The sequence below is a fragment of the Crinia signifera genome, chromosome 12, assembly GCF_055691185.1.
Source record: "Crinia signifera chromosome 12, ASM5569118v1, whole genome shotgun sequence".
Classification (NCBI taxonomy): domain Eukaryota; kingdom Metazoa; phylum Chordata; class Amphibia; order Anura; family Myobatrachidae; genus Crinia; species Crinia signifera.
In genome coordinates this window covers 76,280,812-76,307,633 of record NC_139228.1, presented here as the reverse complement: position 1 = coordinate 76,307,633, position 26,822 = coordinate 76,280,812, and the positions used below count along the sequence as shown (strand labels likewise).

The following is a 26,822-nucleotide window of genomic DNA, read 5'->3' as shown; positions in this document are numbered from 1 at the left end:
GACCCCAGATTAAAGTAGTGTTAATTCTAGCAGCCTGCGCCTTTCTATTTGCTATCTGGGTGTTGCGGTCTGCTGTGGTGTTTCTAGTACAGTCTGGTTTGTATTTTTTAGACTAGAAGCACCAAAGCAGAGAGGTCACATCCCAGGCAGAAAAGGGGAACTGCACAGAATTTGAAAGGTGCAGAAAGCTAGAATGAACGCTATGAAAGCCATGACTGCAGTGCAGTAACATTACAGTACAGTACCAGACTCCTTTAAATGAGCTGGCACTGGTATAGCCCTAGCCCATTGCAGCCTGTGCCGTCCTGTGATGCCACTGCAGATGTGTTCCGCTACTAACTTGCATCTTTTGCTCTCGCATCGCGGAAGCTCTATGCCGCATGATTGGGATCTATTTGCACACAGAAGTAAACATGAGACTGCTGGCTCCCCAGATACTCAGGTACGAGCACGCGCCCCCTCGAATCTCAGGAGCAGTCAGTCATGCTGTGTATGATACGCATCTGTATATATAAATACATATGAAAACTACTCATTCCACACAGGTCTTTTGAGGTTCTAAGAGTCAATATAGGTCATATTAGGTACTAACTCCCAGAGTGGGTCATATTAGGTACTAACTCCCAGAGTGGGTCATATTAGGTACTAACTCCCAGAGTGGGTCATATTAGGTACTAACTCCCAGAGTGGGTCATATTAGGTACTAACTCCCAGAGTGGGTCATATTAGGTACTAACTCCCAGAGTGGGTCATATTAGGTACTAACTCCCAGAGTGGGTCATATTAGGTACTAACTCCCAGAGTGGGTCATATTCGGTACTAACTCCCAGAGTGGGTCATATTAGGTACTAACTCCCAGAGTGGGTCATATTAGGTACTAACTCCCAGAGTGGGTCATATTAGGTACTAACTCCCAGAGTGGGTCATATTAGGTACTAACTCCCAGAGTGGGTCATATTAGGTACTAACTCCCAGAGTGGGTCATATAAGGTACTAACTCCCAGAGTGGGTCATATTAGGTACTAACTCCCAGAGTGGGTCATATTAGGTACTAACTCCCAGAGTGGGTCATATTAGGTACTAACTCCCAGAGTGGGTCATATTAGGTACTAACTCCCAGAGTGGGTCAAATTAGGTACTAACTCCCAGAGTGGGTCATATTAGGTACTAACTCCCAGAGTGGGTCATATTAGGTACTAACTCCCAGAGTGGGTCATATTAGGTACTAACTCCCAGAGTGGGTCAAATTAGGTACTAACTCCCAGAGTGGGTCATATTAGGTACTAACTCCCAGAGTGGGTCATATTAGGTACTAACTCCCAGATTGGGTCATATTAGATCCTGTAGAAATTAAATCTATGTTATTCCCTGTTTCATACAACATAACAGCACAATTAACATATTGAGTATAATGGGAGCTATTAGAATAGGTTAGAACCTAAGAATCCGGGTCTTAGCAATATGAGGCACAAGTTTAGAATTGGTTTCATTGGTCTGAAATAGGAGTCTGCATATAAATATTTAAGGCCATTCCATGCCAAATCATCACAGCTTCCAACCTGAGTGTCTCTGATAGTCATGACCTTTAGTACGATGATAGATGACAATAAAGGGCCCGATTCAGACCTGCTCGATAGGCTGCATATATTCGGAGCCACCCCCGCTGCACAAATCCTGGCTACGCTGTGAGCTGATGTGTACACTTACACATCTGCTCGCAAGTGCACACACAAAGGTTAAATCATTTGATGGTTGCTCACCATTGAATAACAGCAGAAAGGTAACACATGACGGGCATTTCTGCTGCGTGCTACTGGCCGAATTGGGTAAACACCCAGAAGGTCTACTAACTATATCGCTTAGAAATGGAGCACTGATTGCTCTGTGTGTAAGCCCCACAGCGATGGCGATGCACAGTCCCGGGTGTCGCTATCACGTGCAGGGAAAGTCAAGGCTTGCACAGGCTTTCCACCGATCGCGGGGCTTTGCCTATTACAAAATAGGTAAGACCCCTGCTCAGCATCCAGCATTGGGGGGAGGGGGGGGGGGTGCTGTGCAATTGTGCTGAAGCACATTGCTCGGCCAAAAAGGTCTGTATGCCCTTTTCTGTTCAAAATATTATATTACAGAAAACCTAAAAGTTGGGAGGAGAATAAAACTGGCAAGTTAGCTGCAAAATAAGCGAAAGCACTGCTGTAGACATGACACACAACAGGCACTGCAGGGTACATGACATTAAACTGGCACTACTGGGGACTTCTGTAACAGTACTGTTGGCGACATGACACGTAACTGGCACTACTGGGGACTTCTGTAACAGCACATGTAACTGGCACTCAAGAAAATGATTGCTTACTGTAACATTCAAACACTGTTCCTGAGATTGTACACAAATGGTTTCATGTTCTGAAACCTTGTTTCATGCAAATAAAAATAGGATTTTGGGTACCTACCGGTAAATCCTTTTCGCGTAGTCCATATGGGATACTGGGTTCAATACTATGGGGATAGAGATCCTCCGCAGGTGAGACAGGCACATTAAAACGTTCAGTGTGGGTGCAATGGCTCCTCCCCTCTATCTCCCTCCACTAGTCAGTTAATGAAAAACTACCGAGGGAGAGTAATGTGAGGAAGTATGTGAATAAGTAAACGTGGTGAGATTCGTAACAGCACACCCAAACCAAACAGAAAAATAATAAAAGAGGTGAATCATAACAACAGCTGAGGTCATTTATAACTTTTGAATAAGGTCATAATTGACAACAAGGCAACAAGCCCTAACAAAAGTAAGAGTAACAGTGTCTTACAGCAGGAATGCCGCACAGAGAAAGGCTCCCAGTATCCCATATGGACTACGAGAAAATCCTATTTTCTCTACCGTCCAATGGGATACTGGGTTCTATACTATGGGGAGGTCCCAAAGCTACCAGAATGGGCTGGTATGTGCGGAGTCTGCTGTAGAAACGCTTGTCCGAACTGGGAATCCTCCCTGGCCAGAGTGTCAAATCTGTAAAATCTTACAAATGTGGGATGACCTGACCAAGTTGCGGCCTTGCTGCAGGGCCAAGATCCCCCCGAGCAGCCACCTAAGAAGTCCCTACGGATCTGGTTGAATGGGCCTTCAACGATGGTGGAAGGGACAAACCAGCTTTTGCATATGACTGTTGGATCATGCATCAAATCCAACGTGCTATGGTCCGCGTAGAAGCAGGAGAGCACTTTTTCTGCGCATCATAAAGCACAAAGACTATCCGTCTTATGGATTCTAGCTTTGCGCTTAACATACACCTTTAGAGTGTGAACCACATCCAAGGAAAGAGGTATATCCGGATGTGCCGCGCTGGAAGGAACCACAATCGGTTGGTTGAGGTGGAACGCCGACACAACCTTTGGTAGGAATTGTGGCCTTGTCCGGAGTTCCGCCCGATCCTCATGAAACACCAGGTAAGGGCTCTTACATGACAACGCCCCAAGCTCAGACACCCGCCTGGCCGAAGCCAACGCCATCAGGACCACAGTCTTCCAAGTAACATGTTTTAACTCAGATTCTTCCAATGGAAAGAACCAAGAGGACTTCAGAAAGGTTAGAACCAAGTCCCAAGGCGCATTACTGCATACCCAATAAAGGTCTATCTCCAAATCTGGGTGTGCACCAGGGCTACACACACTGGACCTTTTGGGAGCTTTACCCAATCTGCCCCTAAAAACGTACACCAAATCTATACACACCAGGAGATTTGGAAATTGATCCAACCTGAACTTACCACTCTCCAAAATAAGGAATTGTTCCTTGATAAACATCGACTGACTGCTGCCACCCCTAGCACGAACATAGGGACACAATCACACTTAGTAGTAATCCAGACACCCAGCACAAACCCGGATCACCCGATATATTGATGTATGCACCCATACCCGTTGATATCTGTTACAAAGGCTATATCAAGCCATCAGATACGTTAAGGGTCAGTACTAGAGGTGATATCAGAAGAAGTGATCAACATACTAGGAGGTACTGCATGCCAATACAGCACGCGCGCAGTTTTTAAATAATCACTGTAATCACTGTTCAATGTTTCATGTTAGTTTGTATATATTTCGCAGTTTTAAATAAACCAAATAAAAGGTATATTTTAGAGTCTAAAAGTTATTTTCTCCCTTGGTGCACCACACCCGTGACAATCCCTACCCTGTCTCCTAGTGTATTCGCAGTGGGTGGTATAAAGGGGGGCTGAATTCTCAGAACCCCTTGTAGAAAAGTTTGTACCTCAGGCAAGATCACCAGTTTCTTTTGAAAAAATAATGACAGAGCCAAGATCTGGACCTTCAAGGAACCCAATCTGAGTCCCAGCTCCAAGCCAGCCTGAAGAAATCTCAACAGATTGTTCAGATGAAATACGGCTGGTGGTAAGCCATTCTTCTCACACCAGGCCACATTACATGGTAGTGAGAAGCTGTAACTGGCTTCCTCGCTTTCGTCATGGTGGCAATGACCGAGGGATGTAGGCTCTTGCGGCCTAAGATCTGCTGCTCAACCTCCAGGCCATTAAACGCAGTCGCTGTAAGTCCTGATAGACGAACGGCCCCTGGAGGAGTAAGTCTTTTCTTAGAGGAAGACGCCATGGGTCTTCCACTTGCATGGCCTTAATGTCCACGTACAGTACCAGGCCCTTCGATGCCAGTCTGGTGCCACTAGGATGGCTTCTGCCCTTTGATGCCGAATCCGCTTCAGCACCCGCGCCAGTAATGGGAGTGGAGGAAACCGGTACACTAGCCGGAAATCCCACGACCAAGTCAGGGCATCCACAGCTACCGCCCCTGGATCCCTGGTCCATGCACGGTACCTGTCCACCTTGTGATTCAGCCGTGAGGCCATGAGGTCGATCTGAGGTAGCCCCCAATGATTCACGATGGCACTGAACACTTGAGGGTGAAGTCCCCACTCCCCGGGATGGAGGTTGTGACGACTTTGGAAGTCCACCTCCCAGTTGTCGACTCCCCGTATGAAGATTGCTGACAGTGCTTTGACATGGTGCTCTGCCCAGGAAAAGATCTTGATTGTTTCCCTCATGCAAGGCATGCTCTTCGTCCCTCCTTGGCGGTTGATATACGCAACTGTAGTTGCATTGTCCGACTGGACTTGCACCGCCCTGCCCTGTAACATCGGAGCCGCCTTTTAAAGAGCATAGTAAACTGCCCTTAACTCCAGCTTGTTTATGTGCAACCTGGATTCCAGTGGAGACCATCAGCCTTGGAGACGGACTCCCTGTGTCACAGCTCCCCAACCCCTTAGACTGGCATCCGTGGTTAACAGAAGCCAGTCCTGGATCTGGAAACACCGACCCGCCAATACATGGGGCGAATTGAGCCACCACTGTAGAGAGAGCTTAGTCTGTGTTGACAGGCAAATCTTCCTGTGCATTTGCAGGGGGGACCCTGACCACTTTGTCAGAATATCCAGCTGGAAGGTTCTGGAGTGAAAACGGCAAAACTGGATAGCTTCAAACGAAGACACCATTTTGCCCAACAACCTGAGACAAAGATGAACTGAAACCAGAGTGTCTGTTAGGACCTCTCTCACCAGTTGCTGTAGTGCAGTGGCCTTTTCCACAGGCAGGAACACTTTTTGTTCCGTCGTGTCCAGAATCATGCCTAGGAACACAATTATTTGGCTCGGGATCAACGAGGACTTTTGTATATTTAAAATCCACCCGTGGTCTCTTAGAAGCTGCATGGTCAGATTAGAGTGCACTCCTCAAGGCCTCTTCTGAACCTAGTATAAAAAGAAAGGAACCACCAGTGTAACTATAGCTGCTGTATCGGGAGGGTGTAAGGCTCCCAAAAGTGCAAGAACAAGATATATGGAGATATGATACAGCGCTCGGGTATTTATTCCAAGGTTTTGAAATGGAACTGGGTGTGAGATGGATGGCTCTCCAATAGAGTGCTAAAGCAGGATGTGGTGGCTCAACGAGTTTCGGCGTGTTCACACGCCTTCATCAGGAGCTGGAAACTCCTGATGAAGGCGTGTGAACACGCCGAAACGCGTTGAGCCACCAGATCCTGCTTTAGCACTCTATTGGAGAGCCATCCATCTCACAACCTTGGAATCTCAGAGGACACCATACCCGGACCAGTTTTGTTGTATCTACCACTTTGGATCCCCTGAAATCTGCAGCCAATACATTTGGTACCAGCCGTACCTTAAGGACTGCCTCATTATTTCACCAACCGTGAGAGATTCGGGAATCCACCACCGGGAAATCTCCGGGACTCTGAAAACCCACTCCCATTTAAGGTCACCCATAATATATGGTAACTATACATCCTGGTGTTGATTTGGACTAAAATTATCCATTTTTTGCCCCGACATTGATTGCTAGCTGGAAATCATCCTTTTTTAAATACAGTTTTATCATCATTTTTTTCATTTTTGAGAATTCTCATATGTAATGTATTGTATATAATTTGTATTTCATCTCTTTTAATATTGTAATAAATTCAGTAAATACCCGAGCGCTGTATCAGATCTCCATATATCCTCTTCTGAACCTGCCATGATTAGCAGGTCATCTAGGTAAGGTATCACATTTACCCTTTGAAGCCTGAGAAGGTACATCATTTCCGCAATGATCTTCGTAAAGACGGGCGGAGCCGTAGACAGCCCGAAAGGTAGCACCTGAAACTGGTAGTGGTCGTTTCCCAGTGCAAATCTTAGAAAGATTTGATGCGGGGGCCAAACTGGGATGTGCAAGTTGGCGTCCTTCACATCTATGGAGGCTAGGAACTCCCCTCGTTCCAGACTGGCAATTACCGAACATAGTGACTCCATTCTGAATTTGAACACTCGAAGAAAGGGGTTCAGTGATTTCAGATTCAGAATGGGCCTTACTGAACCGTCCGGTTGTGGTACAAGGAACAGGTTAGAATAGTATCCCTGACCTTGTTCCTGCCTTGGAACCGGTAAAAATCACCCTTGACTGAAGGAGCCTGTGAAGCCCTGTAGGAGAATCCGATCCTCCCTTGAGGCTAGAAGGGCCGACTTGAAGTATCTTCAAGCCTGTAGCCTAGCAACAAAAGACTCCTGGGCCCAGGAATCTAGGCACGAGGCATCCCACACTTGGCTGAAGTGCGACAGCCGAGCTCCCACCTCGAGAATTTCTCGTGGTGGGTGTATGCCGTCATGCAGCAGGCTTGGAAGAAGCTGCAGCATTTCTATGGTCCTGGTGACCTGAGGGGTTAGGCTTCCTAAATTTTCCTCTTGTGCCTCGGTTGGCATTGGAGGCACCTCTAGCCTTGGGCCGAAACTTAGACCCATGAAAGGACTGGCCTGTGAAAAGGCGTTTTACAACCATGGGTGCTGACGGGAGAAAAGTGGATTTTCCTTCAGTAGCCTTGGAAATCTAATCATCAAGCTCACTTCCAAAGAGCCTTTCACCTGTGAAGGGAATGCTTTCCACACTCCTCTTAGAATCCACATCAGCAACCCACTGACGCAACCACAGTGCCCTCCGGGCCGACACAGCCATGGCTGAATTGCGCACGTTTATTGCACCCAATTCTTTCTGCGCCTCACAAAGCACCTCTGCCGTGTCCTGGATGTGACGCAGATTTTCGCCTATGTGAGCCACAGACATGTCCCCTAACAAACCCTCCTGGATTTGCATGGACCAAGTATAAATGGCCTTAGCCATCCAACAACTGGCCAGTACTGGGCGTTGAGAAGCCCCACTAGTTGTGTACATGGACTTTAGCGTAGCTTCAAGTCTTCTATCCGCACCGTCCTTGAGTGCGGATACACCCGGGACTGGTAACAGTACCTTCTTTGAAAGGTGGGAAACTGATGAGTCCACAATAGGTGGCTCCTCCCACTTCTTTCTACCCGCAGGATCAAAGAGGTATGCATTAGCAAACCTCTTTGAGAGCTGGAACCTCTTTTCAAGGTTTTGCCAGGCACCTTTAAAAGTGTTCTCTAACTGCGCTTGTTCAGGAAAATACACTGGCTGTCTTTTCTGGGTCATAAAGAAAGGATCCCCTTCAGTGGGTTCCTCCAGAGGAAGTTCATCCTCCTGCTCCCCTTCTTCTAAGATGTCCTCATCATCCTCAGTATCAGGGGCCATTGTTGTAGCAGGCCTCTTATGAGACTGTGCAGGAGGAGGGGTGAGAATATCGACCCTTGCAGACAAAATGGCCAATTCTCTCTGCACTCTCTGTGTCTGCTGAGTATTAGTAGACAGCTGGGAAGAGACAGAGTCTAGCAGCGTTTTAATGCTGCTGGCCCAAGCAGGCTACTGACTATCCACCTGCGACGCACCAACAAGTTGTGGGGGTACACCACTGACCTACACCACTTGGCTGTGGTACCATACACGGCTCACAGGTAACCTGTGACTGTGAAGCTGGTATGAACTTAGTGCTGCATACCATACAGGTCAGTTTCTTCACCATGATGAAGCTGCACCTCTACCACAGAATAGCACAACACACACACTGCACTCACACTGATATTTGTACACAGTATGAGGGTCTATAGACATTATGTGTTAGAGACTATGCAGAGTGTAAAAAGAAGGTGCTTAACTAGCCAGTGGGGTAGAAAAACAGACCTATTTGGTGGACCAGTACACCCTATAACCTTAGCTCACGGATTAGAGAGAGCTGGTATGCAATAAACACAGTGCTATCATCTATACACAGTGCAAATACAATGCTATGTCGCGCTGCAGCGCTAAATAGCTTTCAAATTGCTGTCTCTGCCGCGGACAAGACTCAGGATCCACCACGCCGCTGAGGAGCTGTAATGGCGCCCACAGGGAGCATGAAGAAGCAGGAAGCATTAAGAAAGCGCGCCTGGTCCCGCTCTGAGTAAAGCCCCGCCCCCCTTTTACACGGAGCTGGCGCTTCCATAAGATTATACTGGCATAACAGCGTTTTTTTAACATGCAAAACTACATGACTAGTCCTGGTGGTCCAGCGGCTATCACGTGAACGGGCAGAAGCACTACGCTGATACTGATAGGGACGCTGCCTACGCTTGCCGCACGAACACTCAACTGATTCTGACAGGGACTAACTACGTAACGGGCGCCGTGATAATACACAAGTACCCAAAACATTTTGGATAAAATACAAACTAATTCGTTATCCAAATCAACCTATAGATAGTGTTTCAGAATTAAGAAAAAGTGCTTTAAAAAAAAATTTTTTTTAATCACTCTCACTGAATCTGCTCTCAAATTTAAGCACTATCGTCCATTGTAAAAGGAATTATTAGGCAATGATCGCCAAATACTTTGTAAACAAAATAAAGCCATTTACAGTATTAACCCACAAAGAAATATGACAGCTAGTTACACTGTCTAACAAGACAGACAAAAGCTAATAATTATTTAGCTTGATTAAGTGCAAACTCTGCACTGAAAAGTAATGCTGAATTGTATTGTAAAACAGCCCTAATGTCACTTAATATATGTGTATGCGGTTTAGTAGTCTATTCCTAAATAACCTAATGTTTTTTTAACTTTTTTAATGAATAAAAGTAGCTTTAGAGCAGTTACCAGTGGCGGCTCGAGAGCTGGGGATGCAGCACAGTTTAAATGTCATATAGGGCGGCCACACCAACTGGAAGTAGGTGTGGTTCCCCTATTTGAACTTTGGACTGTTGCCTTTTAATGACCATAGTTTTTTTGGTACTTATTTCCTAGCACGGCGCCCATCGCATAAGATTGTATGCCTTAATTAAGGCATACAATCTATACAATTGAAAAGATTTTTAATTGTATGTACAATATCGCATCTTATGGATCTCATCTTATGGATCTCATGCATCCATAAGATGCATAAGATCCATAAGATGCCATAAGATAAAAGATCCATCAACACCAACCCGAAGCGTGGCGAGCGCAGCAAGCCCGCGAGGGGCGGCGGCATGCGTCCTCCGACCTTTTCATACCCCCACTATCCATGTCGGCGTGGAGTTGACTTTATATAGTGTGGCGAGTGCAGCGAGCCACCGAGCCCGAAGCGTGGCGAGCACAGCGAGCCCCGCGTAATACCTGTGAAGTAATGCGCTGTGCTCGCCACACTATATAAAATCAACTCCACGCCGACGTGGATAGTGGGGGTATGAAAAGGTCGGAGGACGCATACCGCCGCCCCTCGTGGGCTAGCCACACTTCGGGTTGGCGTTAACAATGGGGGGGGGGGGGGGGGATTTCACCCATGAGGGGGGTTAGCAATTAAAATTGGGGTTTGGGGGGCTTTTTACATTGGAATCAATGTAAAATTGGGTCTCAGGGACCATTTCACATTGATTCCAATGTAAAAATCTCGTCGATCGCATCGCATGCATCTTATGCCGCACAAACACATAAGATGCATGCAATGCTTGCGATATTGGCCCGACATATACAATCTAGATCGTGGGTGCCGTGCTAGGAAATAAGTACTTTTTTTTTCTGGAAACTTTGCTAAATTTGTGCTTCTACAGCGGTTTTCTGAACTAATCTGTTCCAGTCTCTTGTTCAACTAATACTACCTCTTTACCATTTAATTATCTGCAACATAACATGCATTTCACATAATGAACATTAAATTAGAATAGAACACACAGTATAATATGAAGCATTAAATAAAAACAGGAGTAAGACTAGGATGAGAACTGCATACCTGCTGTTAAAGGTTTCTTATATGGATAGCTACTAGATCCTGTGTGAGTGTTGCCAACTCTGCCAAGTGGCAGCCTTATTACACCGTAAAGACTATTTGTGTTGGTCCCAGTGTCTTCTCCATGGGAATAACGAGAATTGCACCAGGGAAGATGCTCAAACATTGCACTGCGGTGTAAAGAGCTCTGCGATACCAAGAGTTCTTCACAGTGCACTGGCTGTGAAAAAACATCATCTTTTGGATACATGGAGAAATCTGAATACCCATCATATGGTAATCCGCTTTGGCCATAAGAAATATAGGTTCCGTCCAAAGAAGCTATGTCTGAAGAGCCACAGAGACAAATGCAATCTTTGTGACTGCCTGGAACTGGTAAATGATGAAGCTGTTGCACTGGAAATGAAGGCTGCTGGAAGTCTTGTTTGGGAGTTGGAGACTTTTCTCCTGGTCTTCCATACTCCGGCTTCATAGAAGCCTGTCCTCCCATTAACAAAGGCAGTCTGTGGTACAAAGGTTCTGAGCCATTACAGTGCTTGGAAGACGGTTCCACATGAACACGATCCATTTTATCGAAGGACTCCTGACACTCCGGTTTCAGAAATCCAACTTCAGATCCCCCATGCCAACCATGGCGATCCTCAGACTTATGATGCAATAAATCTTTTTTAGACTTAATACAGATCTTTTTAGGAGATCTTGTGGATTTCAGTTTAGACTTTAAGCAAGTGTTTAAACAACGACCACCGTCTCCGCTTGACTTGCTCCTTTGTTTTAAAGGATGGACTTTTTCATTAGTAAGCTTTAAAAAAGCTACAGCATTCAAACTCGCCAACCTCTTTGGAGCCGGAGAATAAGACACTTCATTAACCTCTCTCTTTATGCCATCACCAAACACTTCATCTGATGGTGACCTAAGGTGGGGTATGCAACTCTGCTTGTTTTTCTTGCCGACAGGTTGATGACCTGGCTTTTTTAAGGAAGTCCAATCAATAGATTTGCAGTGTTCATCAGATTTATTTAGATCCTTATTAACTTTCCTGGAAGAAAAACCATCAGCTCTCTCAAAAAGCAAGTTATTCATTGCTTCAGCATTTAGAGAAGCTAGCCTACGTTTTCGGGGTTCTGGAAAATCCATTATCGTACCTGTCACAGTAGAAACCCCTGGAAAAACCTTTGCTTTTGAACTTATCCTACGTGGTTGTGAGGGAAGCCCAGTATGAACTTTTAGAGTTCCAAATTCATCCACCCAGCATGAGATGCTGGGTGATGTCCCACCCTGACTCTCCACAATACAGGACCCAGTCACATCTTCCAGCCTAGTGAGAACAACAGCACAGGTCTTCTCTTTCATTTTTGGTGACAGTTGTCCATGAAACTTGTATGATTTTCGTATATCCTGATTTATTTTGGCTCTATTTTTAACCCGTCCATGGTAAGTTAAGTTCTTGAAAAGACTACGACTTGTGTAATCTGCCTGGGTACTATCCATGTTAAAGCTTGCAGGGTGTCACACTTTGGTGTGCAGATACAAAAGCTATTTTTCTCTTCAGCAGAAAATAAAATGCTCCTCTTCAGACATGGTGATTATTTTTTGTACCTGTGGAGATAAGTAAATATAGATAAGTAAAGTGGTCAGTAAACAGACAATACACAAAATACCCCCGCCACCCCTCCCAAAAAAAACACACCAAGAAAATGCAGTCTAAAAAAAAGGCAAAACCATTGTGTAGAAGTTTACATTACTGATTTGGGAATTTTAAAATGTGGACACTGAAGCCGGGTTACACTACGCAATGGGCCTTATTCTAGTTCACTCTGACAAAATCCTTCTTAGATGGACAAAACCATGTGCACTGCAGGTGGGGCAGATGTTACTTGTGCAGAGAGAATTAGATTTGAGCGGGGTTTTACTTCAAAGTGAGATCTATATTGCAGTGTAAAAATAAAGCAGCCAGTATTTACCATGCACAGAAACAAAATAACTCACACAAATCTAATTCTCTGTGCACATTTTACATCTGCCCCCCCCTGCACTGCACATGGTTTTGTCAATCTGAGAAGGATTTTGTCAGAAAGAGTGAACTAGAATAAGGCCCAATGTGTGTACCTGGAGAGATTACCGACGGGAGGAAGAGACAGGGGGAGCCCTCGTTAATGATGTGCTCCCTCATCTGTACATGCAGGATGACTGAGGGCATCATTAACAACCCATGGGAGCACACATCCTTGACAATATTTAGTATACATATCAAAGCTATATTTTAAACAATATTGCTTAGACGAGGAAATGAGCAATATTGTATAAAATGGGGCTTGACATCCACAAGATGGTGTTATTAAGTACAGTATATTAGTTTGCTGGTATACATTTTTTGCAATAATTTTGTGTAGCATAAACAAAATCTATTTTCAAACAAAATTTGTAGCGAAACAATACAACTCAACATAGTCTATATATTAAAGCCAACCTCTCTGCCGCTAAAACATTACACTTAAAGTCCAATATACCTCTGGATCAAAAAATTAGAAACGAGCCAGTGTTGTGTAAATCTGTATACACAATAGGTTATGAGTGTACCCAGCAACACCGCAGTAGACAGGACCAGGTGGTGGTGTCAGCATTGGCAAGTACATACACACTTGATCATGACAGCAGCCAGAGGGCTACGGTATAGGCAAGTAACACTGTATATATCCATTCATACTGAACTAAATGAACATTTGGTTGTTCCGACCCGATGGTACCAGTAAAAAAATAAAATATATATTGTCCATGTACCCAGCTTATGTTGTTTTTCTGACCATTCTAATGTTATACTTGATTTAAGACATTTAAAGTGTGTGCGCGTGTGTGTGTGTGTGTGGGGGGGGGGGGATAATGCAGCAAAAATTGAAGACACATAATAGGATTGTGAATTAGAAATTCAAGTTAGGACTTTAAGAAATGTCCCTAAACACTAACAAACCTGGTCTCTTGTCCTTATGGCAAATCAGGTAGCGGCAACAGTGTGTAATCTTGATAATGCTATGTGATGCCATACTACGTGGGTCGATGCAGCTGCCAGCAATGTTGCACTTCTGTAATTCCACAAGTCCTCTTCCCTCCACTTTTCTGCATTGTGAATGCCCTGGAAAGTTAGCATGACTAATCAGGGAATTACAAGGCACTCTCTACACACCCTGCTATCCCAAACTCTGTCTTCAATCACAAAACCACGGCCCTTTGTCTCCCTTGATATTGTGCACAACTACTGTATCTCCACTGGACATTACTCTACAAAACGACATAAATACAGTAAGCACAGTGGCGATTATAGTGCAAAATTACAAAGTACATAAGTACATAACCCTGATGCAGGAGACGCACTTGACTGGTGATCACTCCCAATTAAAGGGCAGGTATTTCCTGCACACACACTGCATCGGCCTCCTGTAAGAAACAGGGAGTGGCTATCTTGTTTTCAAGATTTTATTTTTTTGGAAAAGAAGGTCGCGGACTCCGGCTCAGAGAAAATCCCTTTAGTTAATCTTTATGCCCCCAATGTTAACCAAAGCCCTTTCTTTTTCAAAACTTTTTAAACTAATAGAAAAACTTTTCCAAGGTCACTTGCTGATAGGTGGAGAATTTAATTCGGTCTTAGATCCTAACGTTGACAAAACCGCAGCACAACCTCTAAAACATTCTTCTGAAGTAATACACACCTCACACAACCTCACCACTGGTCTGGCCAAACTGTCTGTTTTGGACTCATGGCGTCTTAAAAATTTGATGGCCAGAGACTACACACATTATGATGGCCCTCACCAATTGTACTCTAGAATAGATAGGATTCTGGTCTCGAGATCAATTGCCTCCTCGGTTACGGCAGCAGGTATTTCCCCATTTTCATGGACAGACCATGCAAGCCCTTACATTTTTATAGACTCCCTTTCGTTCCAACATAAATCTTGATTGTGGCGTCTGGATGATAACCTATGGTGCTTGTGTAATAGCATGGCGCCCGTTACGTAGTTAGCGTAGCGTCCATGTCAGAATCAGCGTAGTGTTCGTGTGGCCAGCGTAGTCAGTCAGAAGTAGCGTTGTGTTCCCGCGGCCGCTTAGCGTTGTTAGCGTCCCTGTCAGAAGTAGCATAGGGTTTCCTCGGCCAGCATAGTCAGCATCCCTGATTCAGCGCAGACGAAGGTTTCATTTTTTTCTTTCTTCTTGATAATTTCTATATTATTGTACTTTAAGTTGCTTTCTTCTTATTATTAACTAATATCCAGTTACCAGTTAACACGTCGTCATTACTGTCTCAGATGTATGATATGGCAGGTGTGAAGGTGTTCCTGAAACACCCCCCCATCATACACGCCAGCCTAAAGCATGGAGAGCGCAGCGAGCCCCACGAGGGGACGTGTAACGCGTCCTCCCGACATTTTCATAACCCCGCTATCCACGTCGGCGTGGAGTTGATTATACAAAGTGTGGCGAGCGCAGCGAGCCATCGAGTCCGAAGCTTGGCGAGTGCAGCGAGCCCCGCGATGAGACGCAGATTACTTTACATGTATTCCGAATGCGCTCGCCACGCTTTATAAGGTCAACTCCACACCGACGTGGATAGTGGGGGTATGAAAAGGTCGGGAGGACGAGTAACGAATCTGCTTGCCACGCTTTGGGCTGGCGTGGATAGTGTGGGTTTCATTTGCCAGTATGTAACATGGAGCACTGGCAAATGCCTCCTTTATTGTGCATCAGACGCTCTTGGGTCCGCATAACCCAATTTGTGCAGGAGACGCACGTGCTACCGAACCCCCTAACCCCGTCTTCATGAAGCAGACACGGGCAGGGTTGCTGTACCCTGCCACAATAATTACTGAGACGCAGGAGCATCTGAGACACACCTGCATCTCAGACAGCTAGAGCTCCTCTCCGCCGGTGTCCACCAACACAGGGAATCTGGCGGTTGCCATGGATGCCTGGGACAGAGCCATGGATGCCTGGGAGAGCCATGGAACAGGAACCTCGAAGAAAGGGAGTTAACCGAAGGAAGGTTTACCATTACTCCTCTTTTCTTCTTCGGGGTTCCTGGGTCCCACAGGGATTACATCGGGATGTCCCAAAAGCAGTATACTAAGGGTGGGAAGACGCCTGAGGGGCCAGAAGAACTTGGCGCCCAAACACATCATCTTGGGAAGAAAATGTATCGAAGGCATAGAACTTCAGAAACATGTGGACCAAGGATCACGTAGCTGCCTTGCACAGCTGATCCGCGGAAGCACCCGCCTAGCAGCCCACGACATACCAACTGATCTAGTGGAATGTGCAGAGATAGGAGGAAGACAACGGAGGTAAGCCTTCTCATAAGCCTGTTGGATTGCCATCCTGATCCAACGTGCTAAGGACTGCTTGTGAGCAGGCCACCCTCTTCTATGGAACCCATAGAGAATAAACAAGGCGTCTGAACGCCGAATGGATTCAGTTCTTTGAGCATAGATCCAAAGAGCCCATACCACGTCTAAGGATCTCTCCTTGATGGATAACTTGGAATTTAGGGCAGGAACCACAAATAACGCCCCTAGGTCAGAGACTCTCTTGGCAGAGGCAATTGCCACCACCTTTACCATAAGCCATTTCAACTCAGTTGAGTCCAAAGGTTCGAAAGGCGAGCCGCGAGAGAGCAGAAAGGATCACAGATAAATCCCACGGAGCAACCGGGGGAGTGTACGGGGGCTGAATCCTCAGAACCCCTTGAAAGAATGTTTGTACATCAGGAAGGGTGACCAACTGTCGCTGAAAGCACACCGATAAGGTGGATACCTGGACTCGCAGAGAAGCCAGACGCAGACCTTTATCAAGACCATTCTGAAGTAAGGACAACAATCTAGCCACCCTAAACTGTTTGATGTCGAGCGACCTTGCCCTACACCAGGCAAAATAAGTGTGCCACACCCGATAGTACTCCTCCCTCCTGCTTGAACTTCCTGAGGACTCGAGGAAGAAGAGACACTGGCGGATAAACATAAGGCAGACAAAAGTTCCAAGGAACTGACAAAGCGTCCGTAAATGCTGCCCGAGGATCCTTGGCTCTGGAACCGAACAGCACCTAGTGATTGTACCGAGAAGCCATCAGGTCCATGTCTGGAGTGCCCCACCTCTCGGCTATTTGTGAGAACACCTTCAGGTGCAGGGATCATTCTCCCGCGTAACTGTCCTGGGGACTCAGGAAGTTCAGAACTCCTGGCAAGAATACCGCCGATATGGCCAGCACATGACTTTCGGCCCACTGGAGGATCTTGGATACCTTCCTCATTGCTTTAATGCTTTTTGTGCCTCCTTGGTGGTTTATATAGGCCACGTGGTCGCATTATCGGGCCTTATCTGCACATTTTGGCCCTGCAATAGATCCTGGGACAACTGAAGGGCATTGAATTCAGTCCGTAGCTACAACAGGTTTATGGACAACCTGGACTCCTCCCAGGACCACCTTCCTTGCAAGGATCGGGATTCTACTACGGCTCCCCAACCCTGTAGGCTTGCTTCTGTAGTAAGGATCACCCATTGTGGGATCCAAAAGGGTCTTCCCACGCTCAGATGGAAGTCCAACAGCCACCACTGAAGAGATGTTCACACTTCTTGAGTTAGGCTAATCATTCGAGAGCGTATAGACTGGGGAAGGCCGTCCCATGGGGCTAGGATCAGTCTCTGTAGAGGGCGAGAGTGAAACTGCGCCCATTAGACCATGTCAAAAGTGCAAGCCATCAGGCTCAGGATTTTCATTGCATGATGTAGCCGAACAAAACTCTGAATTCTTGCCTGAACCTGCTGTCCCTTTTCCGGAGGAAGGATCACTCTCTGGGCATGAGAGTCCAGCAGGGCTCCCAGATGTATCATCTGTCTGGAAGGCACCAGAGCTGATCTCTTCCAGTTTATTAACCAACCGTGAGACCGAAGGACCCTCTGTGTCAGTTAAAGATGGTTCAACAAGGTTTCCTGCGAGTTGGCCAGAATTAGCAGGTCATCCAAGCATGGGAGCACTCTGACCCCCTGCCGTCTCAGAGATGCCGACATCAATGCCACAATTTTTGTAAAGACCCTGGGGGCCGTGGCTAACCCAAAAGGGAGGGCCGCAAATTGGTAATGGTCTAGCAAAAATCGCAAAACGCAGGAATTTCTGGTGGGACAGCACAATGGGAACATGTACAGTAAGTACGCGTCCTGGATGTCCAAAGACACCATATAGTCCCCTGGTTCCATCGCCAGTACAATGGACCTGAGCATCTCCATGCGAAACTTGGAAACCTTTACTGATTTGTTCAGTGATTTTAAGTTTAGTATAGGCCTGAATGTCCCGTTTGGTTTCAGGCCTAAAAATAAGGTACAATAATACCCCTGGCCTCGCTGATGCTAAGGTACAGGCACTACTACCTAGGATTGTAGTAAGGACTCCACTACCAGCTGTAAACAGGACCTTTTCTGTGGGTCTCTGGGTAGACTAGTGGGCAAGCATTGCTTTGGGGGCGCCCTTTGAATGATACGGCGTAGCCATGGGTCACCACTTCTCTCACCCAAGCGTCTGATGACGTCTTGAGCCACTCCTCCGAGAAGAGTAGCCAGCCCCCCACCGAGGGATCCCCCAGGGGGAGGCCCGCCCCGTCAGATGGTGGGCTTGTCTGGTTTGGGAGTAGCCTGTCTGGTTGCCCAGGGCTGTCTCTGCTTGGGCTTCATAGACTTGGATTGTCCAGACTGTCTGCCAAACACCTGTCCCTTACTCTTTCCCGTGGGACGAAAGGAACGGACCTTAGGCAGAGAAGATTTAGAGGCTGAGGGTAGACATGCAGTCTTGGCTGCGGCCAGAGAAGCTACTACTTTGTTTAGCTATTCTCCAAACAGTACTTCTGCTACAAAAGGGTAAAACCTCCAGGGCCTTCTTGGACTCCATGTGCATCTTCCAAGAATGCAACCAGAGGATGCGTCTGGCAAGCACTGATACCGCTGACACTTTAGCAGTTAATTGTCCAGCATCAATCATGGCCTCCGCAATGTATGCCACAGCCTGATGCACATGTGATAGGCATGCAGATCATTCCTCAGAAGCATCCGCAGAAAGTTCATCCTCTATCACCTTTAACAAGTCCTGAATGGCCCTTGCGGCCAAGGACGAAGCAATAGTCGGTCTGTTAACCACCCCTGCCAGGGAAAATAATGATTTCAGACACTTTTCCAAACGCCTATCAGTGATGTCTTTCAAGGAGGCAGTCGACATTACTGGTAGCACCGATGGTTTAACCAACCAGGTCACATGGGAGTCCACTGGGGGTGGAGTTTCCCACAACTTACAGTCCTCCACCGGCAGAGGGTATCAACTGGTCATCCTTTTAGGAATTGGGAATTTCTTTCCTGGGGTTTTACAAATCCCTGTTCTAATCCCCATTAAGTGATCTAAATGTGGTAGTTCAGCTTTAATCACCTTGCGTTATTTAAATATGCCCACTTTCTGCGCCACTGGTGCGGTCTCATCCTCCTCAGATTAGCCGCCTACCTCACCTCAGGATCACCATCTGAAGTGTCCGCATCATTATCAGCTTCCCCCTCCGAAGAATCAGTGGTATGTCACTAATGTAGACTGAGATGATTAATCTTTTTGGGCCTTTTAGAGCCCTGAGCAATCCCCTTAGGAGCTTTCTGAGGAGCCAGAGACGGAGTTAAAGAAAGCATGGTCTCAGACAATGAATCCACCCACAGAGGGGTGTCTGAACTGCATGAGTAGGTGAGGGGGCAGGGCCCGCTGCGGGTGACAGTCTATCCACTAAAGTGCCCAGTAACTGTGTAAAAGCTGCCCATGGGGGCTGCTGGGACTGTGGGGTGGAATGAGTCGCTGGAATATGGCAAGTAACACACAGGCCATCCTGCGCATCCTGATCAGACAACCCCACTGCGCCATGAAGAACATGAACGCAGTGCTGGGGATGCTGGCTGGTGCTCCTCACTGGCGAGAGAGAGAGAGAGAGAGAGAGAGAGAGAGAGAGAGAGAGAGAGAGAGAGAGAGAGAGAGAGAGAGAGAGAGAGAGAGAGAGAGAGAGAGAGAGAGTCCACACCCGCTACTGTATAATGCACTATGTCCACCACCTTAACCAGAGGCTAAGTGAGAGTGAATGCTTGTAAAAACCTGTCAGCAGGAAACATTTTTACAGGGGAGCAGCGCTCAGCCTTCCAGGGTCTGCACAGCGGTAAAGATGGCTGCCAGAATCTGGGAGAGGAGCTGGAAGTACGAATCTGCAGCAAATAGGCATCCAGCACTGAGGTGAACTGGTACCTAAAGCTGGGTGGAGGGGCCGTAGGCGGGCACCACCTCCTCCTATGCTTGACTTCCCCCACCGGTAACATGGAGCCTATCTTAAAATGGAGGACAGTTTCCCTCTGTGGATAACTGTCTCCAGCCTGCGCTTCCAGTCCCTGGTGGTCTAGTGGAATGCGTACTATGGGAGGCAGTGTACACGCCAGCACTGTGACCGCTACCCACAGGATCACAAACAGAACAGCGATTTGAGCTCTCACTGAGAGCGCTTACCCTCCCGCTGTCCAGGAAGAGATGTGGTGCCCAGCCTGCTGTCCGGGTCACTGTCTTCCGTCCACTCTCTCTTTACGCAGACAACGTTTTGCTCACGATCTCTGACCCAACCCACTCCCTTCCCCATTTGTTTCGTGAAATTGAAGAATTTGGAGCTGTATCAGGCTACAAAACTAACCCACAAAAAAAACAGAAGTACTGGACTTTTATATCCCACAAAATGTCAAAGATACATTAGCACTATCCTTTGATTTTCGCTGGCATAGGCAACATCTCTATTACAAAAAATGACTGGCAACTATATTAGGCTAACTATCCCAAACTAATTGCTCGACTACAAAAAGATCAGACTTATTGGGGTGGTTATCATATTTCTTGGATAGGCAGAGTTAATGCTACCAAAAGCAAGGATTATACTTACGATAATGCCTTTTCTTCTGAATACTTCATGGCAGCCATTACATTGGGTTCATCCCTTTCTCTCTCTCAATTAGACAGGTAGTTTTTTTCCCCTAGGACCAGACTCCTCCTCTTCCATAACCTATATAACTGAGCACCTCCCCTCTGACCATAGTCTTTTGAATGTCTCCGCCCATGTCCTAGGGAAAAAACAGAAACAGGGAGGGCTAAAAAATATAGGCTGCCATGAAGTATTCCGAAGAAAAGGCATTATCGTAAGTATAATCCTTGCTTTCTCCTTCATACTTCATGGCAGCCATTACATTGGGATGTACCAAAGCAGTAGGGAGGGCATACAATACCTCAGGCCAAGGCTTGCCTCAGGACTTCACCTCCAAACCGCACTTCCGCCACATCCAGAGCGTAGTGTTTAGAGAACGTGTGTAGAGATGACCACGTGGCTGCCTGACATATTTCTCTGGCTGACACATTTGCCTCTCTTGCCCATGATACCGCCACTGCCCGTGTGGAATGTGCCTTGATACCTTCAGGGACTGGACGCCCCACTTTCTTGTAGGAAAAAACAATTACATCTTTGAGCCATCTTGAAATCGTTTGTTTTGCAGGAACGAATCCTTTCTTCGCCCCTTGCGGAATCACAAACAGATTTTCTGACTGTCTGAACGCTGCAGACCTGTCTAAATAAATTCTAATAGCTCTGACCACGTCCAACGTGTGTAACCTTTCTTCTCTCTTATCTGTCGGATTTGGATAAAAACATGGTAATATAATCTCCTGGTTCAAATGAAAAGATGATACAACTTTTGGCAGAAAGGAATGCTTAGTCTTTAGGACCACTTTGTCCAGAAAAATTTTCAAATATTGGTCTAGTATACTTAATGCTTGAAGCTCTCCGACTCTTCTAGCCGAGGTGATTGCTACCAGGAAGGCTACTTTCCACGTCATGAATTTGAGGTTCGCTCTATCCAATGGTTCGAATGGCGGTAACATGAGACCATTCAGGACCAAATTAAGATCCCATTGTGGAATCATAGACCGAATCTTCGGGCGAATCCTCTTGATAGCCTGAAAGAATCTCCTTATCAGACTATGATCCGCAAGCTTACGATCCAATAGCACACTTAATGCTGATGTCTGCACCTTTAGCGTGGACCCTGCCAATCCTTTGCTGAAACCATCACATAAGAATTGTAAGACCTGCGCTATGTTTGCTTTAGGAAATTGAAACTTCCCTTCAGACCATTTGGCAAAGATCTTCCAGACCCTATAGTAAATCTCTGATGACACCTTTTTTCTTGCTTGGAGCAATATCTCAATTACTTCTGTTGACAAATGCTTCTCCTTCAATTGCTGCCTCTCAATTTCCACGCCGTCAATGATGATTTTTGAGGGTCTTGGCATTTGACTGGTCCCTGGGACAGCAGATCCAGTGACACTGGCAGAAACAGAGGCCCTGCTACTGCCATGCCCTCCAGCATCGGAAACCAAGCCCTTCTGGGCCAAAAGGGCAGGACTATGATGACTTGACATTTCTCTGTCCTGATCTTCCAGAGTACCCTGTGCACAAGGGAGAAGGGTGGGAATATGTAGGCTAGGGCATAATCCCAGCTCTGTGACAAGGCATCGATCCCGCACGACCCCTTCGTCTGGAATCTTGAAAAGAACCGAGGGACCTTTTTGTTGACTGATGATGCCATGAGGTCTATTTCTGGCATGCCGAAGTATTCCACGATTAACTGGAAGACTGACTGTTTTAGTTCCCATTCGCCTGAAACTAATGTACTGCGACTCAAGTAGTCTGCCACCTGGTTTTCTTCTCCTGGAATATGCAGAGCCGAGATAGACTGAAGGTTTACCTCTGCCCAAGACATTATGTTTCTTACTTCGTCCAGCAGCACCTGACTTCTTGTACCCCCCTGACGGTTGATATAAGAGACCGTAGTGATATTGTCTGAAAACACCCGAAGGTGTTTCCCTTTGATGTCTTCCACGAAGAATTTCATTGCTTGCCACACTGCCCTCAATTCTCTGTGATTTGAAGACCACTTCTTTTCTGGCAGTGACCACCTTCCTTGGCATGACTTGCCTAATCCGTGTGCTCCCCAACCGGAGGCGCTGGCATCCGTGGTTATCACTACGAACGTTGGGCTTTCTAGCGCTCTTTTTCTTTCCCTCAGCTGCTCGTGACTCCACCATACCAGAGATTTTCTTACTGCCTCTGGGATTTTTATTAACTGGTCTAATGACACGTGACTCTTGGAGAACCTTAGAAGGAACCATTGGAGTGGCCTCATCCTCCATCTTGCCCAAGGAATTACATCCACTGCTGAGGCCATCATCCCCAGTAAACTCATTGCGGACCTTAGGTATATGCGAGGTTCGCTGTTGACCCGTGAGATCAACTGCTGGATTTTTTCGCACCTTTTCTCTGAGAGGGATATTTGATAAGACACCGTGTCCACCAGGATGCCTAGAAATTGAATGCACTGGGAAGGAACGAGTCGACTCTTTTCGTAATTGATCATCCACCCATGATCTTGAAGAAATTTGATAGTGTGATCTCGTGCTACCATACATTCTTCTATGGAGCGTGCTGCTATCAATATGTCGTCCAGATACGCCCATACAGACACCTTTTGTCTTAACCTTTCTATTAGGACAACTAGCACCTTTGTGAAGACCCTGGGTGATGAGGTGAGGCCGAACGGCAGACATGTAAACTGAAAATGGCTGTCTCCTATGGCAAATCTTAGATATCTTCTGTCGCCTGGGAAGATTGGAATGTGAAAATATGCATCTTTTAGATCGATTGCCACTAGGAAATCGTCTCTTCTGATCCCCATTAGGATCGATTTGGTTGTCTCCATATGGAATTTTTTCTTTCTTAGGCGATCGTTTAAACTTCTCAAGTCGAGAATAGTTCTGAACCCCCCTGATGCTTTGCTTATTACAAACAGACGGGAGTAATAGCCTAGTCCCCTTTCTACCTCTGGGACTTTTTCGACCGCATTTGTGTCGACAAGAGCTTGCAAACTCAGTTTTAAAACCTCCTCTTCTGACTCCTGTAGAGGCATTCTTGAACTTAAATATTTTGCCAATCTTGGCTTTGAAAGAAACTCTAAACGGTAACCTTGTGCCACTATCTCCAGCACCCATTTGTCCGTAATGTTTTGCGCCCATATATGAGCAAACTCCAACAGCCTTCCTGCTACTGGAATTTGTTCCATGGGAGCTCTGGCGTCACTGCTTTTGGCTTGCGGCAGAACTTTCGCATCTCTTCTTGATGTATTGGCGAAAAAATGCTCGCGTTGTACCTGCAGCATATCGGTCGCGGAATGGCCTACCTGGCTTGTCTATAAGACTGCCTATTGGAGTATGATTGAAACCTACCCCTCTTATCTTGTGGCAACCTCACAGATTTGCCACCTGACATTCTTTGAATCATGAGGTCAAGTTTACTTCCGAATAGGAAGGATCCCTCATTTGGAAGTGTTGCCAACTTTTTCTTGAAGTGCGAATCTGCCGCCCAAGATTTCAGCCAAAGAGCTCTCCTGGCCACTACTCCTGATGTCAGAGACTTGGCCGAGAAATCCAAAGCGTCTAGCGATGCCTCACAAATATAGTCTATGGCCATCTGGATTTGTGCCAGACTTTTACTCATTTGATCACGAGACGTTCTGTCTTGCAGGTCATCTTGCAAACTCGCACACCAAATTCTCAAAGCTCTAGAAAGTGAGGCTATGGCTACCCCTGACTTCATTGTCACTGCAGTGGATATGTGCAAACGCTTCAATGCACTTTCCATCTTCTTTTCCATAGGGTCTCTTAAGGACGCACCGTCCTCTAGCGGTATGGTTGTACGAGTAGTTACCTCGGAAACTGCCGCATCTATTTTGGGGATGTTACTCCATTTTAGAAAGTCCTCATCCTCAATAGGAAACATCTTCTCAACCCTTTTAAAGGAACCTACTCGTTTATCCACATTACCCCATTCCTTGGCCAAAATGTCTTTAACAACTTTATGGACTGGGAAGAACCGGCCTTTCCTCGACCTGTCCTCAAACAAGGTATCCAACTCAGATTTTGCAGGTTGCTTGTAATTAGGGGTTTTGTAGAGGTTTTTTAATACTACTTCCACTAACCCTAAATCAAATAAACGCTCTTCCTCAGTGATTTCCCCTGACTCAGCAGTAGAACCACCATCATCATTATCGTCAGAACCTAAAACAGCTGAGCCACCATCATCATCCAGGTCTAAACTGGTCTGAGACCTAGACCTCTTGTTGCCAGAATACTCCTTTTTTGACACAAAATTCTTTTCCATCCATTCTCTAAGTTCAGCGATTTGATTAGATACTGAAACAGTTTCTTTCTTCTGCAAACAACTTCTGCATAAAACATCCTCCCCAATAAATGACTTGTCACATTCAGGGCATATTTTATCCAGTTTTTTCTTGGCTGACTTCTTCTTTGCAATTACAGGCACACTAAAACGACAGAAAGAAAGAACTAACTAACTTTCCTAACCTCAGCAAAAAGTAACAGAACCAGTCCTCACAGAGGACTTACCTGGGCAGCGGTACATTTGGTTTGGGAGAGGCATCCTCCATAATGTGCAGTGCTCCGTACACCTTACACACTGACTCCTCAGAGCCAGACAGCAGCAGCGCCTGTTACACCGACCAGGTGCTATAAATACCGGCACTTCTGGTATTTGGAACGCACGCGGCCGCTCGTGGAACGCACACACGTGCGCGAGCACCGGAAGCCGCGCGTCACTTCCGCCGGCGTCTGCAGCTCGTAATAGCCAAACACACGCCGGGAACTGTAACTTTGCTGACCTGCTGCTGACGCCTCTCCCTCCGCTCCGGACTGCACCACGAGCGTCCCGCTACCGCCACACGGACATATGAGCGTGGTGAGTCCCCAAGCCATACTGCTTGTTTTACCTCAGGGTTATAGGCGCCGCCAACCCATATGCTCTGGAGCTATCCATGCCGCCGGCCCGGATATATAAAGGACAAGGCACCGCCATCCCCACGCTGCCAGGTATTTTTTAGAATTTGTCTCCTTTGGATTAGCTAACCTAACTACCTGTTTACAGACAGAGGAGACAGGAAAAAGACTATGGTCAGAGGAGAAAAAAAACTACCTGTCTAATTGAGAGAGAGAAAGGGATGAACCCAATGTAATGGCTGCCATGAAGTATGAAGGAGAAATGAATTTACTACTGCGACTACTTTATTATTTTCAAACCCTACTGATACGGTTTCCTCCAAATGTCTTTAAGCTCCTTCAACGTAACATTTATGAACTTTATTTGGTCCAAGAAAAAGCCTAGAGTGAACAGTTTGGTAATTCAGAGACATTCATCGGAGGGCGGCATGGGGTCCCAAACTTTAAATCCTATTACCTAGCTGCGAGATTGGCACAATGTGTCCTTTGGAACAGACCCAAATCAGAGAGGGTTTGGGTAGGGACTGAGGGCCTTATTCTGGTTCACTCTTTCTGACAAAATCCTTCTTAGATGGAGAAAACCATGTGCACTGCAGGGGGGCAGATGTAAAATGTGCATAGAGAATTAGATTTGGGTGAGTTATTTTGTTTCTGTGCAGGGTAAATACTGGCTGTTTTATTTTTACACTGCAATATAGATCTCACTTTGAAGTAAAAAAAGTAATATCTGCCCCACCTGCAGTACATAATTTCTCACACTCTTGATGTCTGGGACGCGACCAATAGACAATTACATTTTGTTCTCCTCCCTAGCCCTTTGGTATCATTGTTTAACAACCCCAGCTTTCGCCCCGGGGTGTTCCCCAAACTCTTTAGGTTATTGGTGGAAAAGTGGGATTATATATCTCAATGATATTTCCCAAACTTCTTCCTTTCTCACCTTTGCGGACATTCAAACACACTCAATCCCTCATAATAAAGAATTTTATAGAATGCACTTCAAAGCCGATTGGTTTCCATGGGGAACTCCTATTGTGTATATATTAGAATTGCTCTCCTTTTTCACTTTGTAGCACTATTTCTTTGTTAAACATGTTACTACTTTAGCTGATCCTAATCAATAGCAGCACAGTTAACTTGTTTTATGCCCTTATTATGGCCACTGTGCTGACTAATGCACTGTTATGGTCACTGTGCTGACTGTAATAATGCACTGTTATGGTCACT

The 26,822-nt window shown here is 46.2% G+C and overlaps 2 protein-coding genes across 7 annotated transcripts in view; both read right to left on the bottom strand.

The window, feature by feature from the left end:
* Window positions 1-26,822, bottom strand: part of BAHD1 (bromo adjacent homology domain containing 1) — a 172,432-nt gene that overhangs the window by 110,454 nt on the left and 35,156 nt on the right. For all 6 annotated transcript variants that reach the window (XR_014466180.1, XM_083166234.1, XM_083166236.1 and 3 more), the window contains exon 2: window positions 10,669-12,265. Coding sequence is in view for 5 of the 6 variants with exons in the window: in XM_083166234.1 (XP_083022360.1) it covers window positions 10,669-12,157 (1,489 nt within the window). In the remaining variant the exon portion in view is untranslated. The remainder of the gene's footprint in view (window positions 1-10,668; window positions 12,266-26,822) is intronic.
* LOC146049675 (lamina-associated polypeptide 2-like) lies at window positions 1,203-9,818 on the bottom strand. Its single transcript, XM_083166238.1, has 2 exons — window positions 6,553-9,818; window positions 1,203-5,773 (listed from the first exon to the last, which is right to left on the bottom strand). Exon 1 carries the CDS (start codon window positions 8,118-8,120, stop codon window positions 7,404-7,406), a length of 717 nt encoding a protein of 238 aa, XP_083022364.1. The 5' UTR covers window positions 8,121-9,818; the 3' UTR covers window positions 1,203-5,773; window positions 6,553-7,403.